The sequence below is a fragment of the Ursus americanus genome, chromosome 27 (genome assembly GCF_024610735.1).
Source record: "Ursus americanus isolate L20-20 chromosome 27, mUrsAme1.1.p, whole genome shotgun sequence".
Classification (NCBI taxonomy): domain Eukaryota; kingdom Metazoa; phylum Chordata; class Mammalia; order Carnivora; family Ursidae; genus Ursus; species Ursus americanus.
This window is the reverse complement of record NC_142153.1, coordinates 4056886-4072958: the sequence shown is the minus strand read 5'-3', so window position 1 is coordinate 4072958 and position 16073 is coordinate 4056886. Positions and strand designations below refer to the sequence as shown.

The following is a 16073-nucleotide window of genomic DNA, read 5'->3' as shown; positions in this document are numbered from 1 at the left end:
AGTATTTTGATATGGAACTATGGGACTAACGCTGGGGCACTCCTAAATAACCACAGGATTTAAAGAGGAAATTCATGAAAACATTGAAGTTGGGTAAACTGTGTGTTACCAGCGCAGGCAAGCGAGATTGCAAGCACACTTTGAAGTGTCCTGGAGGCTTCATCTCTACATCACACACTGTCTCACAAGTCAGACACCAAAGAACAGCTGTAGCTAACACAGAATTTAGGATGAAACAATGAAACAAATAACTTTAGTGTTTCATTTCAAATATGGGGAAAGGGATATTTAATTAAGAAAAAGGAATTCCATCCGACACACCAAGGTGAGAGCGGTGGAGTCTTGACTGTCCCCTCCCACCCCTCAGTCCCAGTGTGTGCCCCACCAGTCTGTCTGTTCTTGTGATTCTATGAAGTGAGTGCTGAGTCCAGCCCCACAGCCAACATTCCCCCTGCTCCTTGAAGACTCCCCCTGGGTGCTGAAGGTGTGTCGTTTGCTTCCTCAGGCTGTCAGTGGAACCATGGGGCCAACTCGTGTCTGCCCACAGCTGCTGGCATTCGCATCCCTGGGCACTGAGGTCTGAAACTCGACCCTGGCAGGAGCCAGCCCTACCCCCTTGGAGGAAGTGGCTGAACAGCCTGAGCAACAGCAGATGAAAACTTCCTTCCTCTCCATCCAGCTGCAGGCCCCCCCTGCCCGCGCTCCCCCCTCCCTGTCTCCAGCCGCTGCAGCCTGGACAGCAGCCCCAGGGGGCCCGGAGGAGGGACACATTTTCCCAAGTCCCAGGACTGGCTTCTTGGCAGGCCGGGACCTCAGGCGCACACAGGGCTTGGCTGCTCCCCCCTTGCGCCTGCTGCAGAAGGGGGCCTCTGGGACAGAGGAACCAGCTGCTTTCAGTTGCTCTGCTCTGAAGGAGGAGAGAGAGGAAAAACCCCGGGACCTGTGTGTAAGGAGGGGTCGCGTGTGCAGATCCCCACGTCACAGGCCTTCCCTGGCCCCTGCCTCCAGGAAATTTGGACGACTACAGCCCCTGTCATGCAGCCTTCCTAGCCCAGCTCCCGTAATGAGCGATGAAAGGAGCAATCCCTCCATGGGCTGGGAGCACTGGGCAGCCACCACTGCCCCCCAGGACCTGTGGAGCACGGACCCTCGGTCTTGGGATGCCTGGGGATGTTCAATTCCACAGTCCAACCTGGCTCACACTACTGACAGGGGTGAGAGCGCTATGCTGAGGAGAAGTGTGGCCACCTGCCAGGTGCTCCCAAACAGCTGTGAAGAGGGCGCCGGGAGCACAGCGCGAGCTAGGAGAGCAAGGCTCTGCAGATACTGTCCACGTGTTCAGACCAGCAAGAGCTACCCGGCCCCGCCTGCCGCTCTGCCTCTCAAGGTAAGAAAGCGTGTGTGGCTGAATCCCCGGACTCCAGCTGTTCTCTTGGAAGAGGGCTAGAGAGTGGGGACAGGTGAGCCCACCAGGCTTCGCAGTTCCTCACACTTGGGTGTCCCCTCTGCTATGGATTGGGTGCACCCCAATAGTAGAGGACTCACCAGCCACAGTCCGCCGAGCCTGGGCCTGGATCTTTCCCCCAGGCTCCGCCACCTTCCCAGACATTGACAACTTTTTGTTTGGAAGGGGAGAGTGAATAACTGTTTCCCAAGATTTCTGCCAAAGATAGGAGAAGAGAAGTTAGGCAAGGAAGTACATACTTTTAGGGGAAGACCAGAGGAAGGACAAAGGAGGTCTACAGACCTTTACAGCCCGGTGATGCGCCAGCCATCATGCTAGATGTTTTCTTAGATCCCATTTATCCTCATAACCACCCTGAAGAATAGAGGCCCATATCCCCAGTTCCAGATGGGAGAACTGACAAGTGGCTAGGCAAAAATCTTCTTCCTTCCAAAAAGAAGAGGGCAGAAGCAAAATCTGTTCTCCAGAATGGGCTGTGGGAACTTTGGGGAGGCTTCAGTGAATTTTGTGGAGGTCTTCAGGACTGGGGTACAGCTTGGAACTCAGACACATCTTTACATGTTTGACCCTCTAAGGCCCACATCTACTTTCCATCACCCTCCCCCGCCCCAAGAGGATATGTAGCCTGGGCATCAGCCTCCCAGCCTCCACTTCCCAGCAGGAAGGGAAGGGGAGGTACGTTCGCGTGCTCCTCAGGGTCTCTTCCGGCTCCTGTGGGCTGTATGTCCAACCACGGCCACGCTGACTCTGTCATTAGCGTCTTGTTCTCTGCATCTCTGACTCCACGCCCTCATCACGCTGCTGCTCTCTCCACCCAGTTCAGGTGTATGGCTCCCAAAATGGGTGGACAAAATACAAAATTATGCTTTTATTTTTCCTTTCTTCGCAGCATGGACACTTTGCTATACGTTGTAGATATATAGGTGACAGCAGCGAGGGTGAGGAAGAGTGTGTGTGCTGGGGTTGCTGAGAGGAGATGGAAGAGTAGGGATTTTTGTCGGGACATGTGGAAGGTTGACACGGAGGGGACTGTCAGGGACCTCACAGGAGGAACGGATGAAATTCATAACATCAGAAAATGGGTCTTCCGTGGGCTTGGGAGTGATGTGGCTTCATCTAGATTCTGCGGCTGTCTCCTACATGCTTCTACACACCATCCTTCCTTTCCCTTTCCCTTTTTAACAGGGAGCCTGTACAGTCACAGTTAAGAAAGGATGAGCCTACTGTTCAGGGGAACTCTTAGAAGAAGAGAGATGCTAGCATGCTTCCTTAAGAAATAGTTGACATTCCTTCCTAGTTCTTGTATCATTCATTTCCTACAGGGACTTACAAGGAATGACATTCCCGTGCGTCAGCCCCGACTCTGTATGTGGGGTCACACAGTAGTTGTTTATGTACTTTAATGCTGGTCTGATAACTTGAAAATGGCATCTTTTCCTACTCTCCCCTCCTATCTTCCAGATATAAGCCAAAGCCTCAGAACTGTTGCCATTTGTCTAGGGAGAGGCACCTTGGGAGTTGGTCCAAGTGGGTGGATTTCTGCCTTGTCTACCTCATGTAGCCACTTTTGCTAATGGGCTCCCAGATATCTGCCCCCATCTAAAGCAGGGATTGCAAGATTCCAGACTAAAAACTTAGATTTGTATATGAAAGTGTTGGGCCAGTGAAAGGGATACTCTGTAGCCCTGTCTTAAAGGAGAGAAAAAGAGAGGCAAATCAGTGGGACATTTGGGTAGGACCAGGGAATACACGGTTCATGTGGGGTGGGACTCAAGGGTTAGGAAGCAGGGCTAAAAAAATTAACCTTGAGTTTGCTGGTCAGGTTTTGTGATTCCCTCCACCACAGGAAGGCAAGTTGTGAAATTAGCACCCTCAGACCACAAGTCCTTTAAATGCCTGTGGCTGTTATTAACCAGGTGACCCTTCCTGGTCTTCTGTGATAGAGAAAGGAGAAATTAACAGAGACAGATTTTCCATCTGTGATCCTGAGCTGATTAAGGTGTCTGGATTTGCTCGATTAGTGTCTGATAATTCTCCAGTGTTCTCATGTTTCTCATAGCTGTATAAGTCACAGCAAAGTGGCAGAAGGGTGATTGAAAACATCTTCTTGTCACCTATGAATGGAAAGCCCTTGATTACCTATAGTGGGAACTTCCACTTGATGTACTCGTGAAACATATGATCAATTATATTTGTTAAAGTGAAATGCTGGTTATATGGAAGCAAAGCCTGCATAGACTACATGTGTATGATAGGATCGAGGTTCTTGTATCAACTTTCCAAGCAGAAAAATCTGGATCGTAAGCATAAACTCTCTTCTTCGCAGTGCTCCAGATGGCTAAATTTATCCTCTCACAGTTGAAACAAATGGGCTCCAATGTGAAAATTGTTGACTTAAATCCTTCCAAGTTAGCACAGGGAATAAGCACAGCAAATCAAATCAAATCAATGGGTTCCTAATTTATAGTAAAAACAATTATAGCGCTCTGTGACCAACATGGGCCTTCCAACGCACTATTTCCTCTTATTAAAACCTCAGAATTCTGCGAGGATATACGTTATTATCATCCCCCCTTCACTGATGAGGTGACAAGATGTTTAGGGACAGTCAGCTGCTTGCTGTGTCCTATTACTAGGACATGGCAGCTCAGGACAGAACTCTAGTTATCCACTCAGAAGTCAGAGCTCTTTCAGCCTTCTCTCAGTGTCTTCTGAGAGGGTGAGATTTCCTTGGAAGGCAATACACTGCTTCTAGAACCTGGGATACTATTCTCCTACTTTCCCTGGTGGAAAGGATGGGAGAAGGACCGTCAGGAATATCGGATCTAGTAACCAGCCTTGCGCGAACAAGTGTGACTTTTAGAAGCAGGGAAGGCCTGGGTTTGCAAGACGTGGAGTTCCAGCTCCTGGCAATGCCAGCTGAGGGCTACAACATTCCTGTGGTGAGCCCGTCAGTGTGAATCACAAAATGTTCCATGGTCTGAGGCCAGAGCCAGCCCTAACAGTTTCTTGGACCCCATGTTCTGCTGCCTCTCTGTGGGAACAAGAGGAACTGCCAACGGGTGGCTTGAATTTGGGGTTAAAGATACAAAGACCATACAAAGATAAAGAAAACAGACACAACACAAGAGAGGGAAAGAAGCTTTCTCTATAATCATTTTGGGAAATTTCCATTTTTTTTAAAACTAGGTCTTCGTATCTTATATATGTTATGTTTTGAAATAACAATGACTTTTGGTATGTAAATGACAGAAAATTTTCTCCCAAATGCCATTTTTATAAACCTCACAAAATTTTCACCTATAGCTTTAAATTTCCCAGAAATTTTACCTCTCTCTATTGGTCTTCCTCTTTCTCTTCCTCTGTCATCTCAAAAGCATTCACCTTTTTGAGTTCTTATCCCCAGTTTCCAGGAGTGCTCAGATCTAGAAGACAGGGTGGAGAAGGAGCAGGACAGACAAGGAGTCCCTGGGAGGTTTACGCGGGAGGGAGACAGGGATGGGTAGTTCTTCTTTAAGGTAGTGACGGGAAGTGCCAGTCTACTGTCCTATAGGCAGGCCTTGTCAAGCAGACTAGAAAAAAGTAGTTTTAACTTTCTGTATCTTGGATTGTTTTGCCTTAAAATAAGACCAATGTCTGAAATAGAAGTCTGTAAAGTGCATTAAATTTTTAAAAGATTATTTATTTATTTATTTATTTGAGACAGAGACAGCGAGAGAGAGCTCCTGCGCCTGTGAGGGAGCAGTGGGGAGGAGCAGAGGGAGAGGGAGAAGCAGACTCCCGCTGAGCAGGGAGCCAGACACGGGGCTCCATCCTAGGACTTTGGAATCATGACCTGAGTGGAAGGCAGACGCTTAACTGACTGAGCCACCCACGCGCCCCAAAGTGCATTAAATTTTTGATGGAAAGTTTTAATTTAGAGTAAAGGTCTCTGGCACTGGAATTTAAGAGATGGAAATGAAACTCTGGTTCTGGCAACTAACTAGCTAAGGGGCCCCTGACAGCTCACTGAACAAAGCTAGGTTATCACATTTGTTCTCTGAGGTCTTTCCAGTTCTCACACTCCGCATAAAGTATGCATCTACAAATCCAGAGAGGGAATGAAACTGTTTGGTGAAATGAAAGTATTAAAACAATCAGTTTGTCTCTAAAAAGCAATGATTTTGTCAAATGACCTCCCCGCAAGGAAGATACCGGGTGGGCTTGCCTCTCTCGGGAGATCTGGGACTTAAGCCAGCGCCCGGGGGCTATATCCACAGTAGCACAGTGCCTGCGCGTAAGAAGTAGTCGAATGAGTGAAGGGATGAAGGAATGAACCTTTGAAAGGCTGATTAACATTCAGGGGGATGGAAGAGTCCGTGCCTTTTTTGAGCAATAAAACAAATCCCACCATGGAATTTTAGGGCCAGAATTCCCAGCCATCTGCCCCAATGATTATTTCCTTCTCTGACCTGATTCCAGGTGAATTAAATTCCCTTCTGGTGCTGAATACTGACACACACCTCCCTCCCGCCCCCCGCCCCGGGGGTATACTTAACCCGCCCCTGGAAAAGGTCATTTATCTTATCTGGGGTCAACAGTTAATTACCCAAGTCTGTTTGACTTTTTCTGGCCTGTCGTAAGTTTAGAAACTGTTCTGAACATAAAATGGTAGATAATTCTACCTTTACATTAATCCTTCTTGGTGAGCAATTTAGAATTTTAAAAAAGAACAAAGAGAGAGCTTGCACAAATGCCCATACAGTAATTTTAACAGCAATATAGATAAATATGCAATGGTGTCCCTTTTAAAAGATTTTGGTACTTAGGGGACAGCACTGATTGGATTGAAAAGCTTATCTTTAGTCTATTTTACACTGCATTGGTTTTGACACAGATGTCTTGATTTATTACTTGAGTAAATGAAGTCTGAGATAGCAGAATGGGTTTCAATTCTTTTTTATCTTGTGATTTGCCTCCGTGTTCCCATGACAACATTTTCTTGCTCTTATTCTCTCCTTACCCTTTCTTTCACTTTCAAACACAGAAGTCCTGTGGGTCCTTGTACGAGTGCTATGCTCAAGGAACTACGTGCACTGCGGCATCCTGATCGGGAGAAGAGGGCGGAGAGCACACCGGCCACTTTACGGTTGGGTGTCCCTGTGACATACAGAAAAGCAGTTGGGGGGCGCCTGGGTGGCACAGCGGTTGAGCGTCTGCCTTCGGCTCAGGGCGTGATCCCAGCGTTCTGGGATCGAGCCCCACATCGGGCTCCTCCGCTATGAGCCTGCTTCTTCCTCTCCCACTCCCCCTGCTTGTGTTCCCTCTCTCGCTGGCTGTCTCTATCCTGTCGAATAAATAAATAAAATCTTTAAAAAAAAAAGAAAAAGAAAAAGAAAAAGAAAAAGAAAAAGAAAAGCAATTGGAATGGGAGCTGGGACATAGGGACTCTGGCCTCTCTTTGATTAAGTTAGCTAAGGAAGGACAAGTCTCTTCATTCTGGGTCTTAACACCTTGTCTCTAGTGTGAAAAGATTAGACTGCTTTCCTCCCATCTAGTTCTATGATTCTAAGTTCTTGCTAATCCATTTGTGCTTACTTTAAAATTTAACCAAAACTACAGCTTTTGATGACAAGTCTCTGAAAGTCCATCATATTTAGAAGTTACTATGACTTGGAAAACTCCTTTATTGGTAAAATTAGATGTCTCTTCACTATCCAGAGGATAAGCAAGAACTAAATACTTTTTTAAGAAAAGATTTATTTATTTTTAGAGAGAGAGTGCAAGCAGGGGGGAGGGACAGAAGGAGAGGGAGAGAGAGAATGGCAAGCAGACCCCCCACTGAGTGCAGAGCTCAATGCCAGGCCCCATCTCATGACCCTGAGATCGTGACCTGAGCCGAAACCAAGGGTCAGATGCTCAAAACCTCAGCCACCCAGGTGCCCCAGAACTAAATACATCTTAAAACGCTTTACACCAAGTGTTAATTGTTTTTACAAAATGTTAGCAGCGTTAGTCAAGCATTAGTTTGGCCTGAGACATTTGGACAAAGAGACTAAAGCTGAGTGTTTTTTATAACTATCCAAAAAGGAGTTTTGTTTTGTTATTCTCCCATTTTAAAAAGGAAACAAATGCTGAAAGGGTTGTTCGTGTTTTTAGTTGAATCAGTTATTCAGCAAAGGAGATATTTGGAAATCAACGCCAATCAGAAATTAAGACCAAAATGGTGAAGAGACTTGTCCTCACTTAACTCGTTTGAATTAGTTCCAACAGATTGCCTCAGTTTAACTTTGAAGGTTTGTGCCCTTGAACAAAAGTGTTCTGCTTGGAGATTTAGTTAGGATTCTTGGTTGCATATAATAGAAATCCTCAAGGATACTTTATCCCAAACGCAGGGCATTCGTTGGAAGAAGGACACGTATATGTAAGAGTAGGGTCTCATAAAACCCGAGGGCCTCAGGACCCTAGGATGTGGAGATGTGGATGGGTCACGGGACTAACTGGAGTGAGGGCTCCAGAGCTTTCAGGGCTCTCTATCTCTTTTCTCTGTTGGTCTCTGCTCTTCTCTGAATCATTTTTTCTCTTTCTGCATATCTACTTCTATTCCCTCTTCCATAGGGGGGAGCATGGCCACCCACAAGTCCCAGGTTTACATCTCCTCTCTTTAGAGACAATTCAGGCTAAGACTGGAACCCCTTAGGCCTGCTTCCCAATCCCCCAGGAAGAGGCTCCTTGGTCCAGCGTGGGTTGGGTGTCACGCTGGTTTACTATGGTGGGGGCGAGGGCAGGAACAGCTCACGGGATACTATCAGGTCTGCTGAGAGCCCAAAGATGGTGAAATATATGTATATCTCAGAAAGGGACAGTTTCTAGAAATTAATGGGACGTGGAGAGGAGGGGAGCAAATTTGGACAACCAACCCAATAAATGACTAAAAACACTTTCAGGGAGTTGTCAACTAAATTTATAAAGTGACTGCTTTGTATAAATGTCCTATATGTGCCTTCCCAAATTTTAGGAAAGCTAGTTTTTATAGCCTTTGGGGAGATTTTTTTAAAAGAGCGTGCCTGAACTAAGCAATATATTAGAACCAAAATATTGCCTGATACGGTTTATGAGTAGATTTGCTTCTAGAATCTGATATTGGTCATGACATTGTAAATTTTCTCTTTCAAATATGTTTCTTCTTCGTAGACTTTTCAGAGACTATAGGATGCTAGAAGATTTATACACAGCTAAGTCCTTAGTGAAAGCGGGGTTCTCTACAAAGCAGGTTACCATCTCAGAGTCTACACGTGGTCTCTTCCACATCACAGCAACTCCCTGGGACGCCTGACCCACGGTATTCAAGAATTGAGAACAACAAAAATCGTAAAGATAACCACATTTCTTGAACTGGGTTATGCTGATTCCTTGAACTGAACCATATTAATGAAGAACAAAAGGTGGTGGCTAGAAGGAATGATGGTGCCGTGCAGTTCACAGGGCTGCCCTACTGCAGGGCTGCGTGCTTAAGGGGCTCCCTTTCCCTTGTTCTGAAGTAAGCTGCAGCTGCCACGCGGTTTTGGCTGCCCTTTGTGTTGTGCATATTTCCTGTGATTATATTTAGTCGATTTTTACTTTTTGGAATTTAACTTTCAATTTTCAGGATGTGTGATTTTGTATTAACCTTTCAATTACCAGGTCCAGCAGATTATGAGCCAAAAAGCTTCATTATTCAAGCACTTAACAGTGTTTTATCATTGAAAATCCCACTTTATCAGCAAGGAGCTTGGTTTCTCTTTATTGAATTCTCAAAGTGTTGTTTAATGGAGGAACAGTTAAAATGTCACACCATTTATCCCATGCCACAAGCAGAAAGGTCGCAGGAGAGTTGGTTACCTACGCTCCATCTTTTTCCGTAAAGGATTTCAAGCGTACTACAACTATAGCACAAATAATAAATAAAAATAATGGTAAAGGTAAATAGTAATAAAGAATCAGGTCTGGAAAATATAACTAGGGATCAAGATGAAGAAGAGATCAAGTGAAAATCAGGGAAAGAACAACAATAACAACATATATGCCGTAAAGGCTTACAGAGCTGGTGTTTTTCAGTCAGATTTGGATCTGGGCTTTCCAGGCATCCATGCTATAAGGGGCATGGTTAGTTGCACAGCTGCACAGTTCCCATTGTGAGAAGGGAAGGAGGGGAGGGGGAAAAGGAAGAAAGGAAGGAAGGAAGGAAGGAAGGAAGGAAGGAAGGAAGGAAGGAAGGGAGGGAGGATGGAAGGGAGTTTCTTTAACATGTTCCACAAAAATAATTCTCTCAGAAAACCAAATTTTGCTTGCCCTTTCAAATAGCAATAAAAATAACACTTTGGATAAAATCTTTTCTAAGGAGCACTTGATATTTACTATTTCCTTGTTTCTTTAGATGTATATACAAAATAATTTAACTTTCTTGATAACTTAAGTAATTACTATAATAGCAATATTGTTTGCTGGCAACCTTACATCTGTAAGACTATTGGCTTTGTACGTAATATCCCCCAGTGCTCTGCTCTCTGAGTTCTTACTGCTTTTTAGCAATTTTTCAGTTTCCTCCGTGCTGGCCTAGTCCCTCTTACTGCTATTAGTGGGCCTACCTCTAAGATTCTTTTTAAAACCCACCACAGGCCAGGAAACTAGATAACAAATTTGTTTAAATTGTAAAGCGAGTTCGTTAATTATGGAAAGTAAAAGTAAAAACCCTCCGTGTGAGGGGTTGAGTGGCTCATCTAGGAGAAAATCTCATGAGTTTTAATACAGATTTTTTTCTTTTGATTTTGTGTGTTCAGACATGATACTTTTGCTTTCTGTAACTATGGTTTCAATCTGGATGAATAGTTGCTAAAGAAATAACTTCTGGATTCATTCATTCAATTAACATTTCTTGATCACTGTTCCAGGCACTAAGGATACAGCAATGAATAGGACAAAGTCACTGCTCACATATTCTGGTAGGAGCAGGAAATGAAACAAGTAAATAAGACATGAACATATAACTTCAGATTGTGACAAGTACTTGGAATAAAATTAAACAGAAGGAAGTAGTGAGGTGAGGGGTGTTAGAATAAATAGTTTAGTTTGTGTGATGAGAATTGGCCTAACAGAAAAGGTGACTTTTGAATTAAGACTTGAATGACAGGCAGGAGCCAGCCGTGGAGATCAGGGAGGGGACGGTTCACGGTGGGGTTAGCACACGAGTCCACGTACCTGCAGGATCACTAGTGGGCATTACTTACTAGAAACGTCAAAACCATAGGAAGGGACAGATTGTGTAGAGCTTCACAGACTCAGAAAAGTAGTTTGAATTTTATTCTACGTACAATGGGGAGCTCCTGGAGAGTTTTAAACAGGAGAGGAACACAGAAATTAAGGGAAGAGTGGATGCATTGATGAAGTAACTTCCCTACACTCTACAGATTACAGGATTTAATATTCCTGCCTCCCACTTCCTAATCTTCCCAAAAAATCCTTGAGGCATACAATTTAACTTCCTCTGGATGATAGGCAGCTCTCATTTTTTCCTCAAAGTCTTTTAATTCTGAACCATAGATTTTATTTATTTATTTATTTGTTTGTTTATTTATTTATTTATTTGACAGAGAGAGAGAGGGAGAGAATGAGTCCAAGCAGGGGGAGCAGCAGAGGGAGAGAGAGAAGCAGACTCCCCACTGAGCAGGGGACCCTGGGATCATGACCTGAGCTGAAGGCAGAAGCTTAACTAACTGAGCCACCCAGGCACCCCTAGTTCTGAGCTATAGGGGTATGATGAATTCTGAAGGAATAAGATAGGTGGAGGGGGGAGAATACTCCCGTTCCTCAAGTACTTGAGGTTTCCCCAAATGAAACTGCATTCTGATGATAGACAGTCGAGCAGACCCTTCAATATATGTAACCTTGAGAAGTTTGATGTTATTTAGGGAAACAATGTATAGGATTTAAATTAAAAAAACTTTCTCTCTTTTTTTATTACGACAAAATGTACTGCACATAATAGGTACTCCATGAATATAACCTCTCGGTTGCCTATGGCATAGCCACTCTAAGTGACTCTTTTACTAATTCCTTCACTTCTGTCCTAAAGTCGTTTAGTTCCTTCACTTCACATTTCTAAGGCATTAAACTATGAGGCCTCCAGGCTGGTGACTTGTCCATCAAGGGGTAGTTGGCACTGTTGGAGTCAATCCAAAGTAGAATAAAATATCCAACTATCTTTGGGGTCATAAATTTAGCATAGTGGTATTTTTATGATAATACATTTCTCTTGTGGCTTAGACTAATGTTTAAGGAGTTCTTGGGTGGGCCTGTGGCCAAGGGATTACAGTAATATTTCTCTTTGGCTCAGCTTGTTGACCTAATTTTCTCAATCTACTTTGCAAATAATCTCCGTGAATAATGTCGCCTCAATAGTGATAGCTACTCTCCTAAAGAACCAGCTTTACTCCGTGCTTTGAACAACCTATGAAGTAAGTATTTTCACCGTAAATAATCATTCCTACTTTTCATGCCATTTGAGAAAGCTAATGGCAAAATTCTTTCCGTTTCCATCCTCAGTCTGTTTTAGTAAGTGAACTGTTTCTTACAGTTCTCTCCAAACTGCTCCTCCACCCTGTTATGCTGTTCGTGAGTCATTTATGGCTGGCTGCCTTCTGTGCAGTTATTGGGTTGCCCTGTTGTTTGTAGCCTCGGAAGCCCTTTGGGCAAAGAAAAAGCATTGCAAAATCCAACTAGAAGGAATTATACTGTTGACTACTGTAAGTTACTCTAAGCATTGTTAAAAGAATTTTTTAAATGTTTCTGTAGGTCCTTTAGGTAGACATTAAACAGGTGGGAGACTTTTTCCCTGCTTTCTCTAAGCTTGAAGTTTGAGGCAAACAAACATAGAGACATTTTAGACATATACAAGAAACACCTGCAGAGTAAGGACAAAGGCTTGCTACTTTGTGTAGTAATCAGCGTAGGCCCGCACTCTTGCGATGGCCGAATAAGAAGGTGGTTGTGCAAGTCACTATCTGCTCATCATGATTTGAGGAGAAAAGTCACCATTTCTGTTCCATTTAGTCAGGGAAAGATCCATACTGGAGATGGGCTTCAAGGGCTTTCTGAGTGAAGGAAGGAAAAGCGTGGCTGACCGAGTGGAAAGAGGGTTTGAGTATGGAGTTTCTCCTGAGTTCACGTGTGAATTTTCTTATTCATTAATAAGGAACATAACAACTGATGTAATCATATACACACAGAGTGAATGTTGTCCTAACTGAAAACTAAGATTTCTGGGTTGTAAGCTTATACCTTTTATTCAAAATATAAAAATTAATTTAAAATAATAGACTGCATTTACTGAATTAAAAAATACCATGAAAAGGAACACACATTTCAGCATAAAAATATGCATAATTTAATGCAACATTGGAGAATCTGGAGTCAGAACCAGAAAATCTGGACCATAGATGCCATGTTTATGCAATTGAGAGCAGTAGTAGCATACCCCCGGGATGGAGAAGATTTCTCCTCACCCTGGAAGATTTCCCTTCCCAGGTGGCAGGCAGTGATGGCAACTGATAAAGGGCCACTTTGCAAGGCATTGCTAAGAGACAGAGGACACACAGGAACGGGTCCTGTAAGCTTGATCAAAGTCAGTGAATCTGAATCTATCTCCTGGTCAGAGTGTGCAGGGAGGTGAGGAGGGGCGGTTGGGCTTGGGATGCCTCTTGAATGTGACTCCTTGTGCAAGGACTACAATCTTGCCGATAGCATGTGAAGGATTCTGTCATTTGGACAGCAAATGAAAGCAGGTGATCCAGGTTGGGAGTGAGCAGAATGTGGCCTTTGAACAAAAGTGAGGTTTAGAACTTTGTGACACTGTAACAACATGTCAGTTCACAACAGTAATGTATACGTGGGCTTTTCTGCACCTTTCTTCCCAGACAAAATGATTTTGAGACCTCTTAGGCCCCTTAATCATGAAGACAGGCCAAAGTATTCACAGCGTTACTATCCCTCCGTTTGCATACTTGCCTAGCCTTTCCTGCACGTACAACAAACAGTCTTTGCCTTATGAAAAAACTGGTTCCTATTCTGTTAAGAGCAGGAAAAATAAGAAAATAAATAATTCATGAACTATAACTATAGCAGGTATCAAAAGCCATCACCATGTTCAGAGAAAGAGCCATTTCACTATTTTTTATAAAATCACATTAATCTTGCTTCATACCCCCATCTTCTTGGACTAGCAATAAATTCAAAATTGGGCCAAGGGTCAAGAAATTTCCATGGTACAAAAGCAGTCATGAATTCTTGCATTTACTTGTTCCTTTAGCACATGGTCAGTGTAGCACCATCTTGGAGAGCACAGAGCCCGGAGTCAGACTCCAGGTGTGAGTCTCAGCTCTGCCCGCACCTTCCTAGCTGGGTAGTCTTGGGTGAGTTCCTTAATCTTTCTGTCCCTCAGTTTCCTCATCTGTAAAATAGAAGTGAGGTGAGTCCCTACCAGATAGAAAAAAAGAATTAAATTCTAATTTGTAAGGCACTTGGGCCCATGCCTGGCACAGAGTATGCAGATGCTGGGCAACTCCAACTTCGATCCAACTTCGATCACCAGTACTCCATCCACCCTAACCGTTGCCGAACTGCCTCTCACTCGGGCTGTGTGCCTTCGGGTCTGGCAGCTCCGTTCCTTCTGGGCCCCAGGGCCTGGGGTCTGGACTCCATCTGTGCTTCTGGAAGAGTAACACATAGGAAGTGGGTTAAGTCTGGAGCATGGGAGGGGAAGTAGAGGTCTCCCTCTACCTGTAGGTCTGAATAATACTTCCTTTCCTTACTCTCTTCCATCTCTGAGTATAAAGACAAAGGCGATTACTTTCTTTGTCTAATTGTAACTTTAGTGTTACTTGCACCTCCTATGTGAATTCTCTATCAAGTCATCATCTACTGTGGTCCAGAACTGATGGTCCTGGAGAAAAGGAAACACACTGAAGCTCGGAAAACTTCAGGAAAACAAAAAAGAGACCCCTCTGTAGTTGGAAGTGTGAATTTGCCTCAGAGTCCTAAAACAAGGTTAGGAAGTGGGAGGTAGAAACATGAAAACCTGTAAAATCCTAAGTACAAGTCATTTCATAAACACACCCATCCTTCCTTTAATTTCTGCCTTCTCCTGCTTAAAACTCCCCCAAGGGCATTGCCTCTGAGCAGTCCCCCAGGATTAATCAGGATTCGCATTACACCCCTTGCCACGCTCAGGCCAACACCTTCCAGACACTCGTTTTAGCATTTTTAGCATCTTCCAACAGAAGGGAAATATCTTGAGGGACATTGTGGATTGATATATAAACCCCTCCAAGGCACAGCAAAGGGCTTGGCTTAAAGGGAAGGGTGCTGAAAAAAAAATCAAGAGAAAATTCACAAATTCATATTAATAAATTATTCTGCCACTCAAGATGGTTTGGAGAGGTTTTAAATTATTAGACCACATTCTAAAAATAAAACACTAAAGCTGGGTCTGCCTAGCCAAAGTAAAAAGGAAAGAGTCAAAGAAAATTTGGATTTTACAAAAATTTATTGATAAACTATGCTGGTTCTCCGGATACAATATCCTGGATTCAAGATTCAAGTTGCTTAGTTAGTTCCAGTAGTTCCAGTGTCCTCTTTTTTTTTAATATTTAGGAGGGAAAACCAATCTTTATTTGCACTTGGGTTCCAGTTCAGAGCCATCTTAAACAGGATTGCAAAGCAGAAAAAAGCACAGATCCTGGGACCAAGGTTCAAATTCCAACACAAGCATATTAACTATGTGACAATTGGTAAACATTACCCGTAGTTTCTTCAGTGAAGTGGGGGAGAGCCTCATCCCAGCTTCCAGCAGCCCCTCCCTGGGCACTCTCCCTGAAAGGCCGCTTGGCTGAAGGAGCATGGGGTCTGCAAGTCTCAGTTCTGCTGGTTAGGGTAGGTCTTAAAATAGGAACTCTGCAACTGATGCAAGACCCAGTGAGAAAAACGGCACATAGGTCTTCAATAGGTATTTGTTATCTACAGGTCTTGCCCAGGACAAGGATGTGTCCGAAGTGGGCAACGATGTGCAAAGTGGGGTGCACAAGACAATTTATTTGGTACAGAAAGAAAAAGATAGTACCCCTTTTTATGTTTTTATATCTCATCTTTTAAAATTTTTGTTTTCTGTTTTAAAGTTTACATGATGTAATAATTTGGTAGTATTAATTGCAATGATGACTGGGTTCAGGGGAAAAGGTTTAAACATTGCTAGGCATATCATACTAAAAACTAATATTAAAAACAAATATTATTTACATGACAATTTTGTCAAAGCTTATGCTTCTTGTAGCATCATGACTCATCTGAGATAGGGAGGGAGTGCCCAGAACTATGGTCTGCTTCTGCTCCAAATTTCAATGTGTTGTGGAGCTTTCTCCCACACCACCAAGTAATTCTACACCAGCTGGGTGCCCTACAATTCAACTCAATTCTGACACTATCGACAGGGAGAGAGCGTCAGATCCCACAGGTTAGGTGTTTAGTACTGCGAGACTGCCCCTCTCCACCCAGCCACCCCTATTTTAGATGCCAGACCAGATTGTCACCTTTGCTTCTG

At 43.9% G+C, this 16073-nt stretch overlaps 1 protein-coding gene across 4 annotated transcripts in view; it reads left to right on the top strand.

Moving 5' to 3' along the window:
* The window catches only part of PSD3 (pleckstrin and Sec7 domain containing 3), a 701003-nt gene that overhangs the window by 104533 nt on the left and 580397 nt on the right, over positions 1–16073 (top strand). For 2 of the 4 annotated variants that reach the window (XM_087856333.1, XM_045779175.2), the window contains exon 3: positions 506–1387. The exons of 1 other annotated variant lie outside the window; for it this stretch is intronic. In XM_087856333.1, the coding sequence (XP_087712459.1) occupies positions 653–1387 (735 nt within the window). In that variant the 5' untranslated portion in view covers positions 506–652. Of the gene's footprint in view, positions 1–505; positions 1388–16073 lie in introns of those variants that run through there. One more of the 4 variants, XM_087856336.1, reaches the window with a different exon arrangement.